The sequence below is a fragment of the Rutidosis leptorrhynchoides genome, chromosome 6, assembly GCF_046630445.1.
Source record: "Rutidosis leptorrhynchoides isolate AG116_Rl617_1_P2 chromosome 6, CSIRO_AGI_Rlap_v1, whole genome shotgun sequence".
NCBI lineage: Eukaryota > Viridiplantae > Streptophyta > Magnoliopsida > Asterales > Asteraceae > Rutidosis > Rutidosis leptorrhynchoides.
This window is the reverse complement of record NC_092338.1, coordinates 61,352,436-61,377,543: the sequence shown is the minus strand read 5'-3', so window position 1 is coordinate 61,377,543 and position 25,108 is coordinate 61,352,436. Positions and strand designations below refer to the sequence as shown.

The 25,108-nt window shown below is 32.8% G+C and overlaps 1 protein-coding gene across 1 annotated transcript; it reads right to left on the bottom strand.

Moving 5' to 3' along the window:
* Positions 1-11,582: 11,582 nt before the first annotated feature.
* On the bottom strand, positions 11,583-23,909 carry LOC139853683 (uncharacterized). The gene is made up of 4 exons (XM_071843054.1): positions 23,583-23,909; positions 12,392-12,999; positions 11,899-12,233; positions 11,583-11,815 (listed from the first exon to the last, which is right to left on the bottom strand). Exons 1-4 carry the CDS (start codon positions 23,907-23,909, stop codon positions 11,583-11,585), a joined length of 1,503 nt encoding a protein of 500 aa, XP_071699155.1.
* Positions 23,910-25,108: the final 1,199 nt, after the last annotated feature.

Here is a 25,108-nt window from a genome sequence, read left to right as displayed (position 1 = left end):
TACAGACGAAAATGCAATTAGACGAAACGAAACATCAAATTACATTGTGATACAAACATTGGATATGATCATAGGTAAAACAATTTGAAAATCCAAATCGGTTAACAAAGGAAGTTCCAAATACTCTACACTTTTTGTCCTCTCAAATTTATACATTATTATCTGATTTTATGTAATGAGGGCATTACATAATCTTAAGTGTGGGGTGGGAATATATAAATTCTCGAGAACTAATAAGTTATTGGTTTTTATGAAAATTTGAAAATTTTTAAACAAATGTATCTAATCAATTTTTAAGGTAACTACGAGCAATTAAAGATCAGGTGTAAAAACCGAAATTGTTGTCTCCATACATTAAAAATACATAAGTTTATTTGTTTAAAACTTATAAAAGAAAAAAATTTATAACAAGAATTTATAAATCCTTATATTGAGAACCATTTATCACATGTTTCTTTGAAGTTTATTGCAGATATCATTGCTACAGAATGTATAAACCTGAATATTCCATTATCACGAGTAATAGAGGATGAATCGGATCCATCCCGTAAGGAAGTAAAGTCTTCCAAATTGACACACTTGCTAACTTATGTTAGAAGATGTAGTCCAGAACAGCTGTAGGTTGACGAAAAATCTTGTAAAGTCATCCCTAAAATCGGCTGGAAATCCACCTAACCTCAGCATCAAACAGGGTTTTTGGTGGTCAGACTTATCCTAACCATGAGAAGGATATGTCCCGTACAATGGGGGGGCACAATGCAAATTAGCTTTTAAGACTAATGAATCTAATCCCCAGATGGATGATCTCCTTAAAGATTAACCGCATCTATGTTTGACCGCGGTCAACATACATATGCCATAACAAATTGAGGTGTGCAAACTCATGGTTCACCGATGATATTTGGACACGATATAATTTTGTTCTAAAACTTATGCTATTTTATGAATTATATTTGTGTAAAACTATTTTTGGACATTTGGCTTCAAGTTCCATGATACTACAATCATGGGGGTGAATAGCTTGCTAATCGCCGACTGAGACTTCGGTTTTCAGTTACCCTCAACCGGAATTTGAGGTTAAAACCGGAAAACGTGTCTAGTGTAAAAACTAGCATGACATTTTATAAAATCATAAAACGTTTTCATAAGGTCCAATTTTCCCTAAGGATCCAAATTTTTAAACCCTAATCACGAGTTTCATGTTTGTTTCTGTTGTCAGAATTTCATTTCGTGTGGTGTGCGTGTGATCCAATAAATACTGTGTTGTGTAATATATTTCATATAGCGTGTGTTTCATTTCGTGTAGTGTGTGTTGTGTGATCTAAATGTTCGATAAAGAAAAATATATAATGTTCTAACTCTGTTAAAAGATGTAATTGCTTGAGGACAAGCAACGTTCTAGTGTGGGGTATTTTGATATTGCTCTAAACATACATATTATTCGACGCAATATCACTTATATTTCATAGGTTTTTATCATCTACAAAGACATTCAATGCGCATTTCACGAGAAAAACGACAAAAGTGGATAAGAGCTTGCTATTTGAAGATTCGACGATAAAACGATAGTTTTAACCAGATTTATATCAAGAAACGTTTATCCGAATGAAAGTACAAGATAGATGAAGAAAAGAGTTCAAATGTAAAGTGCCAAGTCAGTACACGTCAATACGAGGTCATCAAAGAACAAACGAAAAAAGAAAAATAAAGAAAACTGCTTTTACTCTTACACGAATAGTGTAGGTCTATACGAATAGTGTAGAATATTTGTTCTTACACGAATAGTGTAGGTCTACACGAATCGTGTAGAATATTTATTCTTACACGAATAGTGTAGCAATACACGAATCGTGTAATGTTAGGCCAGATTACTGTTCCAGTTTCCAGAGGGGGGCGGCTGCTTTATCTTTTAAAATCAATTCTTTTGTAAATGGAGCTGCAAATGGACAACACTTTTGACTCACCTACTACTTCTAAATCATGTTAAATAGAGAGTACGTTCAGAGACAGAAATATATACAATATTACACACATATTTTCATACAACAATTATTATACGCAAGTTATTATTCTGTAATCAATTACTCTATTAGTTCAAGGTTAAAAATAGTTGTAATATTAAGGGGGTATTGTTCGTGATAAAGGGTGTTATTGTACGCGTGAAAGGGGTGTTATTATTGTAATTTTTCTACCGTTTGAAGTTAATGCAAGTGAAGATATTTTAGTAAGTTTACTCTGTTAAAATTAGCATTGTTATTATGTTTGCATATCTATATTTTTATGTCTACCCTAGTGTAATGAATAGCTAAATTTCCCTAGTGTTTGCTTAAATGTAGAGCCCCTAGTGAAATGGATTGTTACCATCTGTAAAAGTTAAAATGTAACTTTAGTATTTTTAATATTGAGCCTAGTTAAAAAGAACCATTTTTATGTAATTAGGTATTTAACCCTTGCCACTTAATTTATTAAATTCAAATAACGAAAGTTATTTTTATTTACATAAATTAAGCTTCAACATTAAAAGTGATCTAGACGAATTTATGGATAATTTATTAACACCAATTTAGAAATAAACTTCGGTGGTTTGGGTGATATCAATAAATTACATGACAGTGAAATTATAAAAAGGGAAACCGTTATAATTTGGGTATTGGCGAAGGTCAAAACTAGGCTAGGTCTCAATTTAAATACTTGGGGAATAGTAGCTTTCTAAAAAGAATCCAATGAAAATTAGATTTTATTTAGTTAAGTTGTAACCTTATATTTATTCGAGAGAAAAATGTAAAGTTTGATACTAGAACATTTTAATAGGGCGTAAAACTTAAAACAATCCATGGACCTAGGGGTGACACAATTAAGTAAACACTCCCATTTATCTTATTTATACTTCTTATAAAAAGTATTATTGTTATTATTCACGAATTATAAGTTTAAAATATAAAAAGAAACCATAAAAATATTTATTTTTCGAAACAGTTGTTTGTCACATATTTTTAGCCTTACACGAATCGTGTAGCATCACACGAATCGTGTAGGAATAAAACGCGGCTACAGTACACCGTAGGTTAAAATTAGGGTTTTAATTAATTAATTATATATATTTAGGTTATTAGTTATTTTTATTATATAATTAGTATTAATTAGTATAAAATACTAAAATACATGTTTTAATCTTAAAAATTAGTATTTATTATAGGTTTATAAATTGTAACTAGTTTATAGTTAGTAAATTAATTAATTTTCCTTTTAATTTGTATTAGTTTTATTAAAAATGTCATTTAGTTAATTTAATTAAGTTTATATAATAATTGCTTAAAACAAAAATCTAAATATATAGTTCTATTAAAAATTACTATTTTACTAATTACCATTTAGTAACATAATTAATGCATCATAATTAGTAAAATTTCATTTGGCTTCATTTTAAGATAATTCTTGTCATATTGTAATTTTATTTTATTTAGTAAATTAGTTAAGTTATTTTCTTTTACTGTTACTATAAATTGCCTAATCCAAAACCCTCTTTAATTAAGTTTGACATCAAAGACTATTAAAAAACCATTAAACACTCCATCTCCCTGTGGAACGAATCGGATTTACCAACAAACTAAACTACACGGATAGGACTAGTTGCCTATATATATGTGTGAAATCAACCTAAAATCAATAAAATACCACATATACAATAAATCAATTCGTGTAACAAAACAACTCAAATCCGTTCATAAATAAAGGTTACGATCCAGCACATCAGTTGTGATCATTCTTGATCATTTACCTTTGCTGTTCGCATACCTGTTTCCTTTTTGCTTCGTTTGCTTAAGGTGAGTTATAGTCCCATTTTTCATACTAATTTAAAGTATTTTTGGGATGAGATTACATGCAACTATTGTTTTACACTTTAGACACAAGTTAAAATTAATTTAAATTATTCATTGTGAGTTGAACAAAAATATTCTCTAATCTGGTAATTGTAATCACTGGTTTCTACTAGTGAACGCGAATCCTATGGATAGATCTATCGGGCTTGACAACCCCATTTCGTGTTATTCGCGCTAGCAATTTATAATCGGAATGTATTAATACTTCGTATTTTTTGAAGATACACATGTTCAATGTATATTGGTATATGTTAAGGGTGATAAATTGTTAAGTGGTTACCAGGTGGCTCACGGGTTAATGGAATAATGGTTTTATGTTTTCTAACATTTGAAATCTTGTGATCTAAATCTTATACGTTATTTAAACCTATAATTCACTCAATATTTTTGTTGACACTTTACTCGCATGTTTTCTTAGGTACTTGATTGCTTTCGTCTTCTGCTGTGCTTAGAGGGTCTGCATATGTTTTGGCAGATTTTGTTAAATATTTAATCTTGCATTCGATTTTATTACATTAAATTGTGGGTGTTTGTTGACATGGTTCCAACAACTTTTGGTATTTACTTATGTTGGTTTTTCTAAACTTACATTTACTATAGGTTTCCTTTATAGGAAATCATTTTTAAATAAAGAATGCAATGTTATTTATTAAATTCATTTAGAGTTGCGATCAAGCTGTGGGACCAAGTGATGGAGTCGTTAAGGGTACCTGGCGGGTCGTTACATAATGGGTAGCCGGTGGTGTCGATAGGCTGCTTACATTGTTATGTGTTTGTTTAACTTTTGTTGTATTATTAGAGCACTAGGAGTCGTCATTTTTTTCAGCGTTAAATGGATTTAACACTGGGGACACTGAAGCCAACGACTCCCCTCCGGTGTTAAATCTGTGTTAAATCCTTCATCGTTAGCCTGGTAACGTTGTGTTTTTTTTTTCTTTTCTTTTTTTTCCTTCTTTTTCTTAAATAATATTATTAAATGTGTTAAAAAAACAATTAAAATAATGATTTAACACTGAACGATTTTCCTTGTTTTGACCTCACTGTTAAATCCCAGTGTTAAGCTTAACACTGAGATTTAACATTGAACAACTCCTAATGCTCTCAGTATAGCCGATTCTTAAAGTCCGTTTGTTATAGCCTTATATTATACATATATTCAAATAGAAAATCCATAAAAACCACTGTTCAATTAGGCCCCATCCATAAAAAACCACAAATCCAGGGGTAGAAAACTACACAGTAGCTACAGCGCTTAGCCTTCAGTTTTGACTTTTTAAACTCCACCATTTCAATCTATCTTCAAAGCCTATCTCTCTAACTTATTTGCCCTAAAAACCATGTTCCTCTCCATCAATGACTTCTATAGCCTGAGATGAATATGAAAATTTAGGGTTTCTGCTCTCTTTTTTTTTGTTCGGAATCGGAATGGATCGATCTGGAACCGAAATCGTTGCTATCAAGGTTACAGCTTCATTTTTTCCGTCTGGTCCGATCAACGGTTCTCAGATATATTAATTTATTATCTATACAACTATATTGGTGATGTTCAAACTCTCTTTCGTTCTATATTGTTGTTTAAAGGTTTGCTGTAACTCAAGATTAAAGCTTCCGTTGTGTTTTACTACTATTGTGAAGGTATCAAATGGAACTTTGAGGCATTAATAATTTCGTTTACTTATAAAGGCAAGCGAATTAAGTTAAGAGGTATGCGTAAATCAATGGTTTAATGGCTAAATGGTAAGAAAGTTAACAAGTCAGTGGGCAGTCAACAAGCTCATTTGAATGCCATGTATCTTTGTGTATTCAACTACTTTGTGTTCAATGGATATGGGTGTCCAAAAGGAAGAAAAACAGTCAGAAGGGTTGACAAGCTTACTAAAAGAATTCAATGATATTTTCGAGGTTCCAACGAGTTTACGGCCAAAGAGGACATTTGATCATCGAATACCTTTGAAAGAAGGAACACGGTCGTTAAATATTCGACCATATAGGCATCCGCCAACCCAAAAGGATGCGATTGAATCCATGGTAGCTGAATTATTAGATACCACATTCATAGGCATAATCGACTTAACGGTACACCCTATTCTCTTTGCGGTTTCAAGGTCCAAAAAATTCTAACATCAAAGCTTATTATTTGCGGGATAGGGAGCTTCCTCCGATCTACAAGATCTTAGAAAAATTCTTTATTTGTTGGCTTAGGATCCGCATTCGAAACACACCCAATTCGGTCATCACCTTCAGTTTATTGGAACAACCCGCGTCTCTGAAATCATCATCTCGTCATTATCGTGTAACTTAAATGAAGTTCCGTGTCATTTCCTTTTGATTCCGATCCCTTGCTATTTTTACAAATAAAAGTAAGTTGACTTACTGAAAAAAGTTATCAATACGTAGAATTTTTCTTCAAAATAGTAATATATTTATAGGTTTTACAGAAATAGTTTTTCAAATTTTTTTTTTATAAAAATAGGAAAATCGGATAATCAATCGCCTGTTTGTCACTTAACACCCCAAACCGGCATTTCATTTGCCGGTTTGTGTGTTTTGATACGTAACTGGTATAAGAAATTAGGGTTTTGGCTGTGGACCTGTACAAACAACTAAACCTTCATTTGAATTGCCGGTTTTGCTCTTTTTACTGACAAATCGAGTTTTCAAAAACCGGTTGCATGCTACTTTAATTTTTTTTTAGTTCTATTTAAACGAACAGTAGTATTGAGTGTTGTTGTCAAATTCAAGTTTTATCTCAAACTATAAGTTTTCACATTTTGTTTTTCTTACTATGAATCGTCGTCGTCAAATTCTAATATCCCACATGGCAATCCTCGATGGGATTTATTTTTTAAGAGGAACTGAGCCTAGAGAAGATCATGAAATCGCATACGAGCAGTTTGAAGAATTGTCAGTGTTGTGTATCATAACTGACATTTTCCCTGTATACCATGATTGTGTACGTGAGTTTTATCATCATTTTTCCTTTTCTGAAGAAAACAAGAATGTTAGGTTTATGTTGAAAGGTATACAATATTGCTGGGATATGGATACCTTCAACAATGCTTTGGGACTCCCAACTGGAGGATTGCAATTTTACAATCCTACCAGTCAAATTGATGGCGATCTCCTTGAGACACATGTTGTTGCCGACACTTCTATACTTGATGTGGTCAACACATGTGTTGAAGATCACCGTTTTAACATTTGTGAGGAAATAAAAAAGATGTTTTTTGGTTTTCTTAGAGCCAATAAACTGAAAATATATACTATCATCCGTAGCAACATAACTGGTTGTCCCATTTGTGCAGTGGACGATTACTCTAACAGTGTGCTTTTAATTGAAGCTCTTATGATTTACTGGATCACGAATGGTATATCTTTCAATGTCGGATACATCATGGTTAATCGGATGCAAGAAGCAAGGGAAATCTTAAATGCACCGTTACCATTTGGGATGATGATTACCAAGTTATTCCAACATCTTGGCATATCAACATCGGGTGAATATCGTATTCCTAAAAGAAATCGTCTAGTCCCCTAGTTTGTTGTGTATTACATGTTTTTTAAATTATGTCTATGATTTTAAGTTTCAAATGATGTATTAGTTTGTGTTTAATAATAAACATTGTATCGTATCAGTACGTCTTTATTAATATTATCAGTATTATTCTTAATAATATAACAATTTTTGAACAACACTTTTATTGATCAACATAAACACAGTTTTTCGAAGAAAGAAAATACATAAGTAATTTAAAACTAAACACACTACTTAAAATAAAAACATTATTTATAGGTTCAAGCATATAGATTTCAGATGAGAGCCTATAGGTTCACGTCTGGTAAACGCTCTTGTTCTTATTTCATTTCATTCCTCCTCCTCGTTTAGCAACACAAATTTTTCATGGCCAACGTGATAATACATCACGCCCGAGTGTTCGATGGGACATTTTTCCTTGATCCACTTAAACAACTTGGAAATAGGCATACTTTTAACATTTATGGGGGGAACGATTCCCCCCCCCCCCCAGTGTGTACCGCGTCATGTCGGCAGAATACCAACTTTTATAGTAAACATCAATCCAAGGATCCATTGTTGTGTAGTAAAAACAGTGATATGTGTGAATGAAAAGAGTGATACAATAAAAATAACACGTAGATGTGTGTTTATATAGACTAGTATGGATTGATAAATTGGCATTCTAATAGCCGATTTCAGTAAAAGTTGACAAGTCTTCACCCGACATTAAAAGTTGACAAGACTGAAACCAGCATTCCGATAGCCGGTTTCAGAAAAAGCTGTCAAACAGAGTTTCATAAACCGGCATTCTAATAGCCGGTTTCAGTAAAAAAGCTGTCAAAGAACAGTAAAAACTGAAAAACAATGAATGGTAAGACTGAAACCGGCATTATGATAGCCGGTTTATGTTATGGTTATAAAAGTGCATGTTGACAGTTGCATAAACACATGTTAAACATGGAATCGAAGTACATTTCAATTGACGTATACCACGGCTGCGATTTTGAGGATGAGACAAAATTCTCAGGAGGCGAGAAGACTACATTTGATAATGTGGATGTTCATAGGTTTGATATGCAGAAGTTGAATGAATTCCTTCTAGAAAATTTATCGAAAAATCGAGATTCAATGGACATATATTATTGCAAACAAGGAATAGCTCAACCTGAAGCATTGTGCTTTGAAGAAGATTGGTATACATTAATTGGGAAAACATGTATACTTTATGAAAAAAAATTGAGTTGTATGTTTTATTTGGCATTTTTAAAGACGCACTTGAGTTTGGTAGGATATATGATAGTTATGGTGAATACTATAATGCATAAACTTAATTGTAATAGATTAGTAGTGATTGGGTTATTATTATTATCATTCTCATTATTATTGTAACACCCCGATTTTTTTTTATCACAGCGGAAGTAAATTCAATTACCATAATAACCCTAGTTAACGATTACAAACCATAGTTATCAAATAAGCTTTGTTAACGTTATTACAACATTTCAAAATGACGATGTTACATGAAAACATTATGAAACCAGAAAACATCAGAGTCAGCTCATAGTTAAACATGTCTTCTAACCCGTCCGCAACACCCATCCTAATTAGCAGTACCTTAACCTGCAAGAGGTGGAAATGTGGGGGAATTAGCACAACAGCTAAGTGAATGGATACTATCTAACAGACTGAGCATAAGCAACTGAACATGCAAAGGTCACTACTATGCTAACGTCCTTAACTAGCATATAACAACAACTGACAATATGAGGACCGGCGGCTTGTACGAGCACACGACTTAGCTGATCAGGCTACATTCTACCGATAGTCCGCTTTACTGATTCCACTGCATAACCATCCAGACGCAACACATGCATCCTTCTTTGCTATATTGAACAACCAGTAACATCATGACCCGACCAGACTACCAAGATCGACCTCACACCAACCCTACCTTTCCGCCTCGGTGGGTTCCTAACCTTGCCGCCTCGATTGGTGTCCAACTAACAGTGCGCACATAAGATCACAGATAATCAGTCATGCAATCGTCCTAACTAGCATGGCAATATCTAACTACACATGGTATTCATACTGAGCATAAACATAATAAATAAGAGTATGAACAAGTAGCGTGTCAGCTACTTAATACTATACCCGAATATAGACCCACTCACCAAATACCAGCAACTAGCTCTGATAATCTATCACTGAGCGCCTTCTTTATCCTTATCACCTAAACATAAGGCAAATCAAGTTAGTTTCTGCCCGTTAACACAAAACAGCACAATACAGTAAATTAGTCACAAATGTGTCACTAAAAGTCCACCTAACACTTATGCATTTTCAGAATTTACATCCTGATTATCAAAAGACACGTGTGCAACATAACGGCTAGACATCAACACTTAATGAAATATTCTGCCCTCAATGACACATGGTCGACTGACTCACACAGTCGGTCGACTGTGTCTACACACTTGGTCGAGTGTCCTCTCACACAGTCGATTGAGTAAAATAAGTCATCTGGTCAGAACTCAGACACACTTGGTCGAGTGTGTCACTCAACCAGTCGATCGTCTACACGGTCGGTCGAGTGTCAAGAGACACTCGGCCGAGTGTGTTCATCTGATGAAGAAGATGAACACAACTACGGGTTTAACCCAAAATTCGTCATTTCTTGCTCTAGAGCTCGTTTCTTACCTCAAAACTAACCAAATCAACTACACTAAACATCAATAAACACAAACCCACAAGATTTTGACACTAACAACATCAAAATCAATCATTTTGACCCAATTTGCACTTTTAACAAACTTGACACAAAAACCTCAATTTCTCAAAAATTAAAGCTTGACACACTTTAATTCTTACCTCAATGAATTCTGTAAATCGAAAGGAACAAGATAATAAACAAGACTTGAGCTCTATAACACTAATTAGAAATCTAGTGTTTGATGGTGAAGATGAAGTGAGTACGGTGTGTTTAGGAGAAAATTCTAGAGAGATGGGGAAAATGAGGGAAGAAGGCAGCACTATACCCTTAATTGGGGTTAAAATCCCATACCCTATCACACACGGGTATTTACCAGTTATCTAATAACTTTCATACTTAATTTGACTGCCCTAACGGAGTCCAAATTAAATAAACGAATCTATTCTGTGACCCTTGTCACAAACTGGTCTTAACTAGATAATAAAATAACATTACATATTTAAATGAAACAAAAGCATAAATAATCACATAAGTATGCCTAAGGGCAAAATAGTCATCTTACATCTAAGCCTTGTCCGAGGATGTTACAATTATAATCATTTTCATTATTATCATTGTCATTATTACGAACAACACTTTTATTGAAAACATAACTACGTTTATAAAAACATAACTACGGTTACAGCAACATAAATACGGTTACAACAACATAACTACGCTTACAACAATTGATCACAAATAACTACGGTTACAACTACTTCATTTCTTAACCGAACCTAGTAGGACACGAATTCCTTTTATGACCTGGTTGTGAGCAAAAACCACACCTAGGTGGACCTGTATCTCCGTTGTGCCTTTCATCCATCTCATTATGGTGTCGTCGTGATTGTCGCCTACCCCTATGTGTGATCAATCGTGTTGGATTGGCCTTCATTTTCCAGTTTGCATTGGGCCAGTATGTGGCATCTCTTAGTGGATTTAAGTGATAACTATATTGTTCCCTCCACGTGGTAGCAGTGTAGTATTTACTAATCAAGGTTTTTGGATCTTTATTTCGCATGCGACATACTGCAATGCCATGATAGCAAGGCATCCTTTGATGTTGCCATCTTCCACAAGTGCAATTTTTGGCCAAATATCTAACAGTGTACTCTGTCCCACCATTACCGCTTCTTTGATATGTATATTAGACCTTGTACACCCCTATTTGCTGGTCATAGCATGTTACTATGTAAGTAGAAGCAAGTTTATCACGATCTTGAAATTGTGCCCACATAGTCTTCGATAGTGGTGCTTTCCATTCATGAGCGGTTGTTTCTTGCGTGTTGAAGTGCTCTATTGTGTAATAAAATGTATAATCAATACACGCTTTGACTGACATCATATAGACATGACGCAAAATATTGTTCAATGACTCGGCTATGTTTGTGGTTAAGTTACCTCAACGCAAACGATGGTTGTCTCTATACAAAGTTCACTTATGATGATCAGCATCTTCTAAATATTTCCAAGCCACCTCATTCAATGTTTTAATTCCACACACTACACCTTTGTATCTATTACTTTGCATTGTGGAACCGGCCCTCCAACACAACTTCTTCAGCTCGGTGTTTCTGTTAAACTTTGTCATCAAGTTACTACGAATGTGGCGCAAGCAATAACGATGATGCCAACCATATTGCTGGTTAGCCATCGCATTAAGTATACCTACATGATGATCAAATATAAACACAATTCTCTGTTACTGAGATTAACATGTGTTTGGAACATTTCCAAAAACCAAGCCCAACTTTCGTTCGACTCATTATCAACTACTGCAAATGCAACATGCAGAATTTGCCCGTTAGCATTTTTGGCTACCGTTGTAAGCATCTTGCCAATGTAGTTACCCTTCAAAAGAGTCCCATCAATACAAACTATAGGAATACATTGTTGGTATGCCATAATAGCGGGGCCAAATGCCCAGAATACATATTTGAATGTGTGGACACCATATTCTACTTGAGGGCCAAACATCCATCGAACAATTGTATCCGGATTGGTGTGAAGCAATTCATCGACATATGTGGGCAATTCTGCCAAGTTGCTTTGCCAAGTTCCAAACAAACGTTCTATTGCAATACGCCTAGAATTCCAAGCCTTGACGTAAGAGATATCCACTTTTCAAACTTTTTTACGTGAGTTTGGATGTGTTTAACCTCATAGGCAATATCTTGACTAATAAAAGATATAATATCAGTAGCAATTATACTGGAGGTTAAGCAACGATTGTTGTTACCTTACACGCTTCCATAACAAATGTGTCCATCAAACCATTTTGTAATTTTACACACACGATCCTTATTTTTCATTGTAGCAGCTACCATCCAAGAACATTGTCTTTTTTGGTTTGGACCATTGTAATGAGGACTGTTTGTGTAACAAATTGCTTCATAATAACTTGGCCTACTATCTTCAACAAAAATTTCTCTATGTCGATCGATATTCCAATTCCTAACAGCGGATACAAGTTCTTCTTTATTTCTAAAAACCATTCGTCTTCTAATTAAACCGTCGTCATTATAACAATCCCATCCTAGCCCGTCATCCTCATCGAACGCAGGTCGATTAGAATCTTCTTCAACATTAAGAAACCCGAAATTATGGTTCACGGTAGGTTGGATCGGCCTCTCGATCACGTTTTGATCATCTTCTGATATATCACCTTCAACACTATAATTCTCTACCGAACCTTCACTCGTTGTTGACACACCATCGTCGGAATTTACTTCTTCATTTTGTTCTTCATCCACCTCTTCATCTTCATCTACAAACACACCTCCTGATTGAGATGTGGATGCACCACCGGCCACGATTTGTGTAACTTGAGAAGACTGAATTAAACTTTGTAACTGTGACGACCGGGAAACTTTGGACCAAATTTAAACTTAATCTTTATATGATTTCGACACGATAAGCAAAGTCTGTAATGTTGAAGTCTCAAAAACTTTGAACTGTGTTCACGTATTCATTTATGTGTATATAGATATGTATATATAATATATAGTTATAGTAATTGAAAACGTTAACAAAGTATTAGACGTATAATACTTTACATGAACGTATTTGTTTCAATATATGTTTAATATATTTATCGACGGAATTAAAAGATAATATCAAATGACTGAATTATCAGATACATTGTGATATGATTACGGGTCTCTGTTGTGAGGTTCACTGTGATTTAAGAAATCTGTTCTTTTTAACGGTATTCGGAATAAATGGTAAAGTGATCTGCAAGTAAGTTTAAATACACATTAAATATTAAATAATGTTATTATTATTGTGATGAGATTTAAATATAATTTAGTATAACTAGCTAGATGTCGACACATGACAATTAATAAAGCAAGTTGGATCAAATTCATTAAACAGGGATGTGATCACATGATTTTATTATTTTTGCTTTTAACATGCATACAAATGAATGTGAAGACCAAGTGGGGCTTAGTTAAATTTTTTTACATCGTTGAATCTATCAATGCTACTGTTTTTATCTTTTAAACATCTTAATATAGTTACATACATGCATACATGACATACATCAAACACATAGATCAACCCATTTGATATTTTCTATTATAAGTTGGAAATAGATCATGCATATGTATATATTATATGGACTTTAGAATTAATCATTCATATATATATATATTTTTTTTTGGACGGCATATATATCCAACCAAGAGTTCACGAGATGTTTTTGGTTTTTGTGTTGTTGTTGTTGGCTGTCAACCATGTGACCCACAATTGGGTTGATACTTACTCCATACGTCCCATATTAATTGTTCACATTTTCTTTTTCGTCCGTCCCATATTAATAGTTCACATTTTCTTTTTTGTCCGTTCCATGTTAATAGTCCACATTTCTTTTTTTCATACGTCCCAAATAAATAGTCCAGTTCAATAAAAGATATCAATCATTTGAGTTAAAAATAAATAAATAACTAAATAAAAACATCACGTGTAAGCATGAAAGTCAAATTATTGGAAAAACATGAAAATCACTTCCGCAAATTGCGCCGCATGATTGCTAATATCTCGATCTTACATCAAATTCACAATTTATACAATTTAGAGATAAACATAAAGTTGCTAAAGACCCAGTATGAGAATACGAAGTGCACGCGTTTAAATTTCAGTCCAAGTTCATTACTTTTGAAGGTAATTTTTATCAATGTACAATTAGTGGGTCTCTAATGGCTTAGTAGTTCATGATCAAAGCAGTTGTTTAAATCACGTTTTCAACATCATATAACTATGAGTTATTACATAAATGGTTTTACAACGAAACAATTTATTTATTAACCTTATATTAGTCATGATATTTGACACCTCATACTGCTTGATACTGTTAACAAATTTTAAGTAAATGAAACTTTTTATGATATTTGAATCTGTGATTAAACGGCAAGTCTTGGATACAAACTTGTCATGGTGATGTAAGTATAATATCTAAAAAAAAATTTTGAAACATGAATACTTAAAATCTTGAAGAATTCACGAAAAACAAATTTATTTTTTTTATCAACATAATTGATTAATTAAGGTTCAAATTTCTAAAATACTAAATTTAAGCTAAAAGGTCCTAAAGAACATACATACATACATACATACATATATATATATATATATATATATATATATATATATATATATATATATATATATATATATATATATATATATATATATATATATATATATATATATGAAGGGGGAGGATCAATGGGGAAGTAACCAATCGGGGGGAAGCAATTTTTTTTTTCATTTTTTTTGGAAATTTTTTTTCCGGCATCAAGATCACACGAAAATATGAACATTTAGAAGAGACACTACGTGATGAATGTCATTATTTAGGCGAAAAAACGATCGACAAAAATAACATTCAAGATAATATTGTTCGTGAAGATTATGAAAGTTTTTTTTTTTTCATGTTTTGTGAAGTAAAATTTAGCCCGATTTAGAGTTTAGGGTTTAGGGTTTGGTGTTTTGGTTTATTCCATAAACCCAAAACACCAAACCCTAAACTCTAAACCCTAAACCCTAAACTCTAAACCGTTCGTGTTAAAAACTCAATCTAAACCCTAAATCTAAACCCTAAATCTAAACCCTAAATTTCTAAACCCTAATATCTAAACCCTAATATCTAAACCCCAATAGTTAAAACCTCAACATACGCTCGAAAAATACGATAATTGTTATATATTACTTCTTCGAGCGTTTTCCCGCCAAAATAAAAACATTTATCACAAAGTGTCTCTACTAAATGTTCATATTTTCATCTCATCTATAATGTTCGTGAAATTTTTTTTTCAAAAAACGAAGACAAAAAAGTTTTTGCTTCCCCCCGCTTCCCCCCGATTGGTTACTTCCCTCTTGATCCTACCCCTATATATATATATATATATATATATATATATATATATATATATATATATATATATATATATATATATATATATATATATATATATATATATATATATATATATATATATAATCCATCATATTTCTAAGTGTTGGTCTTGACCATTAATTCATTCTAATAATTTAGGGCACACTCGTTTCTGATCAATGTCTCATTTACTCGTTATCTTTCATCACTCGTACCAAGGTGAGTTTCATTTGCTCCCTTTTTAATTGCTTTTGAAATATATTTTTGGGCTGAGAATACATGCAATTTATTTTAAAAGTAATGGACACAAGTACATACTTAATTCTACACTGAGTTAAACCGAAAATCCCTAGCTTTGGTAACTAGTAGCTGCCAGTACATAGGATGTGGACTGGTGGGCGCGAATAACAGTATATGGATCTATAGGGCTTGACATCCCCGTCCGAGCTAGAGCGCTAGCCTTTTAACGGACGTATGTTATTTGAGTTTATGACACGTTGGTTTGCGTGTATTAAAACAACAAGGGTTATTATTGATATAGCGTTAAGCTTAGTTACCAGGGTGCTCTGTTACGTAGAATCTATTGACAAACTTTTGATAAACGTTTCGGATGAAACAACTGAAATCTTGTGGTCAACCTTTATATACAGATTATGCGAAACATTAAAACTATGAACTCACCAACCTTTGTGTTGACACCTGTTAGCATGTTTATTCCCAGGTTCCCTAGAAGTCTTCCGCTGTTTGCTTATATGTTATACAAGCTATGTGCATGGAGTCATACATGCTTTATTCGAGAAAACGTTGCATTCACAAAACCATCACCATGTATCTATTTTGACTGCATTGTCAACGGAAGTATTATTATAAACTATTATTTACGGTGATTGTCTATATGTAGAAATTATCAGATGTCGAAAACCATGATTTAAATATTCATTTATGGTATACCTTTTCAAAAGAATGCAATGTTTATAAAACGTATCATATAGAGGTCAAATACCTTGCAATAAAATCGATGAATGACGTATTCGTCCATATGGATTTGGAGCGATCGTCACAGTTGGTATCAGAGCGTTGGTCATAGCGAACCAGGTCTTGCATTAGTGTGTCTAACTGATAGTTGTTAGGATGCATTAATAAGTCTGGACTTCGACCGTGTCTGCATGTCAAAAGTTTTGCTTATCATCTCTTGTCGAAAATTACCTGCTTATCATTTTTAGTCTAGACACATTTTACTGCATTGATTGCATGAATAGTGTATAGACAAAATTCATATCTTAGCATATCTGTTACTGTAAACTTTTCCTGACAGCTTTCGAAAATTCCTCCGTAATTTGCGGGATCCCTTGTACTATATATAGGTATTCTATGTCATTAGAATATCATCCGATATCCAAAAATAATTTCATATCAAAAATCCTTTATTTAATCGTGTAAGATGAATTCTGCATCTAGTTCGAATTCCTCAGATTCCGACAGCTATTCCGATCTGAAATTCTACCTAAGCTCCAAAAGCAGTGTGACCGGAATGGATCAACCAATTAGCCATCATCTATTCTGGATGAATTGGGGATGAGTTCGTAATCTACTTAATCATTGGAGACAAGAAGAAGGTGATCCCTTCCATCCACCACATTCCCCTCTGGGCAAAGAACCTGAAGCATTTACTAGGGAACCAGTCCGAAACACTATTTTCACCCTCATTTCTAGGATATCTCGCAACGATTATATAATATCTAATATTCTAAATCTTATTCATCCACTTGTCCGAACCGCCAATCATCCCGGTGTAATTGAAGAAGTCAACGAGCTTCGCGCTCGAGTAGTGGCTTTGGAGAACATGATGCGCAACTTGCAAGCATCACAGGCACCACCAACATCAGCAGCAACAGTACCACCAACAAAAACACCAACAATACCATTACCACCACCAACAACCGCATTCACATCACACGTCTCAACATCACGATCTGTACCTCGAACATCAACATCATACGCACCATAGGTACCAAGGAGTACCAGCAGCAACAAACGATGAAGTATGGATTCATAACTTCATCGGAGAAATATTCTAAGGCGATTATGTAATCTCTAAAATCTTAGAGATTATTTATCCCAGTTCTAACCGTAAATCAAATGAGTAGAGATAAGTGGAGGGGAAAATAGAAATCCTGACAAGAATGGTGCATGATTTACAAGCTAGACTTGTTATACAGCATCACCGGAAGTACCACCAGCAACACCTGTATCACCACAAGCTCCACCAACTCCATAACCACTGACGATATCGACACCACAATCACCAATGGGTATATTAAGATAACGAGTTATGAAGTATTAACTCACTATTTCCAAAGAATTTATATATTATATAGATTTTGAAAATCATAATATATCTTTTCTTACTAAGCTATTACGCGTGAATTTTAAGGGGTAGATACTACTCGGTTAATTCATATTACTAATATGCTATGATGTACATCCTTCGTTAACGACTTAACCATCGTTAACTACAATCTCTGTTTCAACTCAATGAATTCCATTTCATAATAAACCAAGTGTGTTATTCAATTACCTTATTGATTTTACATTTTCATTTTTGATGTACTCGAAACTTTTCAGAAAACATCATATGTGCCTTGTAAGGTTCACAAAAGTTCCACGAGCACCAACATCCTTCACTGAGGAATATCAATAAGAATGAATAATGAAGTATTGATTTCATTAGTGAAATACTCCGCGAAGATTATGTAATCTCTAATGTTTTAGAGATTATTCATTTCTAATTCAAGCCAAAAATCAAATGAGCTTAATATGATATTAACTCATTAAATCCGAATTACATCCGAAGAAAATATACATACAGATATTTTCATAAAGACTAATGAAAAATTCTTTTGTACAAAATATTACTTGTGAAATCTTTAACGGGTAGGTAATACCCGGGAAAATATATAAGTTCGCAATTAATATGTTACAGTATACATTCTTCAATTTTGATTCAAAAAAAAAATCATTAACTATACTCACTATCTTCACAGTGATACACAATCATTTCATACAAATTCGATTTCATATTCTGATATTAACGGATCAGAATCCAAGTCATAACTCTGAACTGGTGACATCACTCTTAGATCTATACATCTTTCAAAGCTATACTTTGACTTCAAAACTATGCAAGATCCTTTAGCGTTGTTTTTACTGAAAATAACCTTGCAATCCCTTTTCAAAGTATCCAGTTTTACCACACTTCTAACCAGTCAACTTCGACTTTTCAGATTAGCCCTATTGTAACCTTGATATATATGTTTTTGTTACCGGGGAACCTTTTATGTTCCACCACATTAGCAGTAAACTTACCAGCAACTTCATTGATCCTTGACCTTCCGAAAAATCATTATACTCATTGAAATCCTATCATGTACTCATCCACATCTTGTAACAATAATTGCCATACCAACTACCGGAAATTAGCAATCAGTATTTTGAATTTCGCAGTAATTCTACGCCAACAGTTATATATATACATATAATGTCTATCTTCTAGACTTACTTACTTCGAATGTGAAGTTTCTGAAAAACACCTCAAACTGCGAAACTAGTTCTCCGAATTTTGGAAAAATGCTGATGAAGCAGCAAAAACTGTAAACGATTTTAACAGTCGAAAGTTTGATGATAAAGACTAGTGTGTTGGAAAAGCACGGAAAAAGAGAAAGTTTAGTACTGAAAAAATGGATTGAGCAAACCATGAAGAAGACTGTGGACAAATCACAAAGACGAAATCTACCTTCAAAGAATCCAAATGATTCAGTGTCTGCTGAAGTTATTAACGAATACCTTGCTTCTGACTCTAAACCTTTTCAGACAAATCTTCTTCATCATCTTTCGATATTAGAAATTCTAAGATATTATCATATCTTTCATTATAAATATCTTCGATATTTCTGAAGATATCTTCATAACTATTATTATCCGAAATTATTTATCTCTTCGCGCTATCTGTTTTACATCATAAAAAAACTATTTTAGTTTCTAAATTCTGAAAATTTAAAAAAAATGGATGTTTTTAAAGTAATGTTGGGAACTGAAGCATGAGTTAACATAATATAATGACACTTGATCAACGTGATTATATTACAGTAAGTCATGCTGAGTTTCTAATGGAACGTGATAAAGGTTCACAGATCACACCCTTATCATGAACCATGTTACATAACTCTTTCATTCTATTTAACCTCTAAACATATTAAGAAAATATTTTTCTTGATGATTCGGTCTTTTCCGGATATTCTGGTAATTTGAAAAATCAAGATCGTGTTATTACCATTTCTTTCTTAGAACATTAGTTATGTTCATCCGAAACTTCATACCTATGAATTCTGGACCATTATTCGCTTGACTTGAGGTCTGGAAGAGAAAAAGAAAGCATGAAGCTCTGAAATATAATGGTGAATATAAAGACCGACAATAACCCTGAAATTACAAACCGTGTATATCAATGCGTATAGCAATATAAAGACACGGGAGAATGAAAAACACTATAACCCCAAGGTAATGGTAGAAGAAAATAACTTCCTCTGGTGGTAGATGAAAAAGAAGAATGACAGATATGAAAGTTAGGAGTATATCAAGAATCAGAACTGGATGAAGCATTTTCACAATCTTTTGAAAGTATGAAATGAGGAAGAAGATGTAGGAGTGGTGAAATAATGAAACGAAAAAGGTTAATTTATAGCGAAATAATAGACAGAGCAATTGAGGCAGGTGACCACATTTAATTAAAGAAGATCTTAATCTCCTTAATTCCCGAAGAATCAAATCTTATTTAGATTATGAAGATTTTCTATTCCTTAAATTTCGAAAATCAATCGTTACTACGTCAAGAATTAAGACAAATCTCTAATATCCATTTCACTCTTTTACGATAACTTCTCTCATACGCTTCGAGTAATTGGATTGTTTTATCCATATTATTCAAACAGTGATAAAACTCTATTTATCGACTCATATACGTCATGATAACATTTTTATTGTTAGCCATAACGACCTCACTCAAATTTCGGGACGAAATTTCTTTAACGGGTGGGCACTGTGACGACCCAGAAATTTTTGACCAAATTTAAACTTAATCTTTATATGATTTCGACACGATAAGCAAAGTCTGTAATGTTGAAGTCTCAAAAACTTTGAACTGTGTTCACGTATTCATTTACCCTTCGACTGTTCTCGACGATTCACGAACATTTATGTGTATATAGATATGTATATATAATATATAGTTATAGTAATTGAAAACATTAACAAAGTATTAGATGTATAATACTTTACATGAACGTATTTGTTTCAATATATGTTTAATATATTTATCGACGGAATTAAAAGATAATATCAAATGACTGAATTATCAGATACATTGTGATATGATTACGGGTCTCTGTTGTGAGGTTCACTGTGATTTAAGAAATCTGATCTTTTTAACGGTATTCGGAAAAAATGGTAAAGTGATCTGCAAGTAAGTTTAAATACACATAAAATATTAAATAATGTTATTATTATTGTGGTGAGATTTACATATAATTTAGTATAACTAGCTAGATGTCGACACATGACAATTAATAAAGCAAGTTGGATCAAATTCATTAAACAAGGATGTGATCACATGATTTTACTATTTTTGCTTTTAACATGCATACAAATGAATGTAAAGACCAAGTGGGGCTTAGTTAAATTTTTTACATCGTTGAATCTATCAATGCTACTGTTTTTATCTTTTAAACATCTTAATATAGTTACATACATATATACATGACATACATCAAACACATAGATCAACCCATTTGATATTTTCTATTATAAGTTGGAAATAGATCATGCATATATATAAATTATATGGACTTTAGAATTAATCATTCATATATATTTTTTTTTGGACGGCATATATATCCAACCAAGAGTTCACGAGATGTTTTTGGTTTTTGTGTTGTTGTTGTTGGCTGTCAACCATGTGACCCACCATTGGGTTGATACTTACTCCCTACGTCCCATATTAATAGTTAACATTTTCTTTTTCGTCCGTCCCATATTAATAGTTCACATTTTCTTTTTCGTCCGTCCCATGTTAATAGTCCACATTTCTTTTTTTCATACGTCCCAAATAAATAGTCCAGTTCAATTAAAGATATCAATCATTTGAGTTAAAAAAAATAAATAAATAAATAAAAACATCACGTGTAAGCATGAAAGTCAAATTATTGGAAAAACATGAAAATCACTTCCGCAAATTGCGCCGCATGATTGCTAATATCTCGATCTTATATACATCAACTTGACAACAATATTATTTACTTGTCATCAAATTCACAATTTATACAATTTAGAGATAAACATAAAGTTGCTAAAGACCAAGTATGAGAATACGAAGTGCACGCGTTTAAATTTCAGTCCAAGTTCATTACTTTTGAAGGTAATTTTTATCAATGTACAATTAGTGGGTCTCTAATGGCTTAGTAGTTCATGATCAAATCAGTTGTTTAAATCACGTTTTCAACATCATATAACTATGAGTTATTACATAAATGGTTTTACAACGAAACAATTTATTTATTAACCTTATATTAGTCATGATATTTGACACCTCATACTGACTTGATACTGTTAACAAATTTTAAGTAAATGAAACTTTTTTATGATATTTGAATCTATGATTAAACGGCAAGTCTTGGATACAAACATGTCATGGTGATGTAAGTATAATATCTAAAAAGATTTTTGAAACATGAATACTAAAAATCTTGAAGAATTCACGAAAAACAAATATTTTTTTTTATCAACATAATTGATTAATTAAGGTTTAAATTTCTAAAATACTAAATTTAAGCTAAAAGGTCCTAAAGAATATATATATATATATATATATATATATATATATATATATATATATATATATATATATATATATATATATATATATATATATATATATATATATATATATATATATATATATATATATATATATTAGTAACATAAATATAAACCATCATATTTCTAAGTGTTGGTCTTGACCATTAATTCATTCTAATAATTTAGCGCATACTCGTTTCTGATCAATGTCTCATTTACTCGTTATCTTTCATCACTCGTACCAAGGTGAGTTTCATTTACTCCCTTTTTAATTGCTTTTGCAATATATTTTTGGGCTAAGAATACATGCAATTTATTTTAAACGCAATGGACACAAGTACATACTTAATTCTACACTGAGTTAAACCAAAAATCCCTAGCTTTGGTAACTAGTAGCTGCCAGTACATAGGATGTGGACTGGTGGGCGCGAATAACAGTATATGGATCCATAGGGCTTGACATCCCCGTCCGAGCTAGAGCGCTAGCCTTTTAACGGACGTATGTTATTTGAGTTTATGACACGTTGGTTTACGTGTATTAAAAAACAAGGGTTATTATTGATATAGCGTTAAGCTTAGTTACCAGGGTGCTCTATTACGTAGAATCTATTGACAAACTTTTGATAAACGTTTCGGATGAAATAACTGAAATCTTGTGGTCGACCTTTATATACAGATTATGCGAAACATTAAAACTATGAACTCACCAACCTTTGTGTTGACACCTGTTAGCATGTTTATTCTCAGGTTCCCTAGAAGTCTTCCGCTGTTTGCTTATATGTTATACAAGCTATGTGCATGGAGTCATACATGCTTTATTCGAGAAAACGTTGCATTCACAAAAGCATCACCATGTATCTATTTTGACTGCATTGTCAATGGAAGTAATATTGTAAACTATTATTTACGGTGATTGTCTATATGTAGAAATCATCAGATGTCGAAAACCTTGGATTTAAATATTCATTTATGGTATACCTTTTCAAAAGAATGCAATGTTTATAAAACGTATCATATAGAGGTCAAATACCTTGCAATGAAATCGATGAATGACGTATTCGTCCATATGGATTTGGAGCGATCGTCACAGTAACTGATCAACAAAGCCGGATCCTTGTGTCGAAAGACTTGCTCAAACTGAATTTTAATTTGACCAATGTAATGTGGATTTTGACTAGCCAAAAAAATCATTGATTCCAAAGACCTATCGTCGTGAATTTCAGTCGGACACGCATTGCCGAAGTAATCATCCCACATAATCATCTTCAACGTATGTGTTCTTGGATCAACACCCACACATTTATAAGCCATTTCGTTTAACTGCATGTAATTAATCTTTTGGTATATTGGAAAACTGGTTCTAAGTGATGTTTCATCACCAGTTAACCACCCATTTTGAAATGTAATTCTACCACCCCAAATAACATGAACCATAAAACCAGTAAATTCAGCCATTTTATGTGAAGAATATAATGGTGTTTTAGTGTTTTAGTAATATGAGGTGTTTTAGCGATTAAAGAAACATTTAATGGTAATGGTTTTGAGATTAATTGATTCCACTCTTAACTCTATAAATACAATATTTTGCTGGCAAATTCAAATTCATATTCAAACTACGATATGATAGGTTGCATCTTTTGCAGTAATAATAGGCTGAAAAATACAGGAAAACAGTAATAATACACTGGAAAATTCAGGTAAAATTCAGGGTCCAAACAGGCATTTCATTTGCAGGTTTGCAGGATGATGTCAGAAGTGGTACGAAGTGTACGGTTAGGGTTTACGTGGAGCCAAACTGGAAAATGAAATGCCGGTTTGGGGTGTTAACTGACAAACCGGCGATTAGGGATGGCAATGGCCACCCGATCCAGCGGATATCCATCTGATCCACCCAGTTCGTGATGGATATGGATAATCTGAATGGATATGGATATGGATACGGATATAGATGAACTTAAATGGATATGGATATTGATACGGATGAAAATTTTCATCCAAGGATACATCCGTTATCACCCGAAATACATATGTAAATACATAAATATAGATATATGCAAACACATTTACTATTACAAATGCATTTACCATTGCACATACATTTTGCTTGCAACTATATAATGAATTAACTATGATATATCACAACAAAACACGTATATTTAATAAAATAAACATACAAATTACACATTTAATTTATCATACTCTATGTTTAATATTAAATTTAACAAATTATATTATATCTTTAACAAAAAATAACACTTTCTTAAATATCCAATGGATATCCATTAACCCGCTTAATCCATTGGATATGGATATGGATGGATGAACTGAAATTAAATGGATATGGATATGGATATGAATGAACAAAAACTAAATGGATATAGATATGGCGTCATCCGATCCATATCCTATCCATTGTCATTCCTACCGGCGATTAAAAGTTCGGTTTACCTATTTCCGTAAATATTTTGTTTGAAAACCATTTATGTAATTACTCAAAAAAACCATTTTCAAAAAAACAGCAAGATTTTACAAATAAACTAATTATACAAATCTCAATCAAGGAAGTTGACTATCGTGTTTCTCAAATATTAGTTTCATCATACACCTACCACCATTTCTTTCTGTCAAATAAACTACTCCATTATTATACAGAT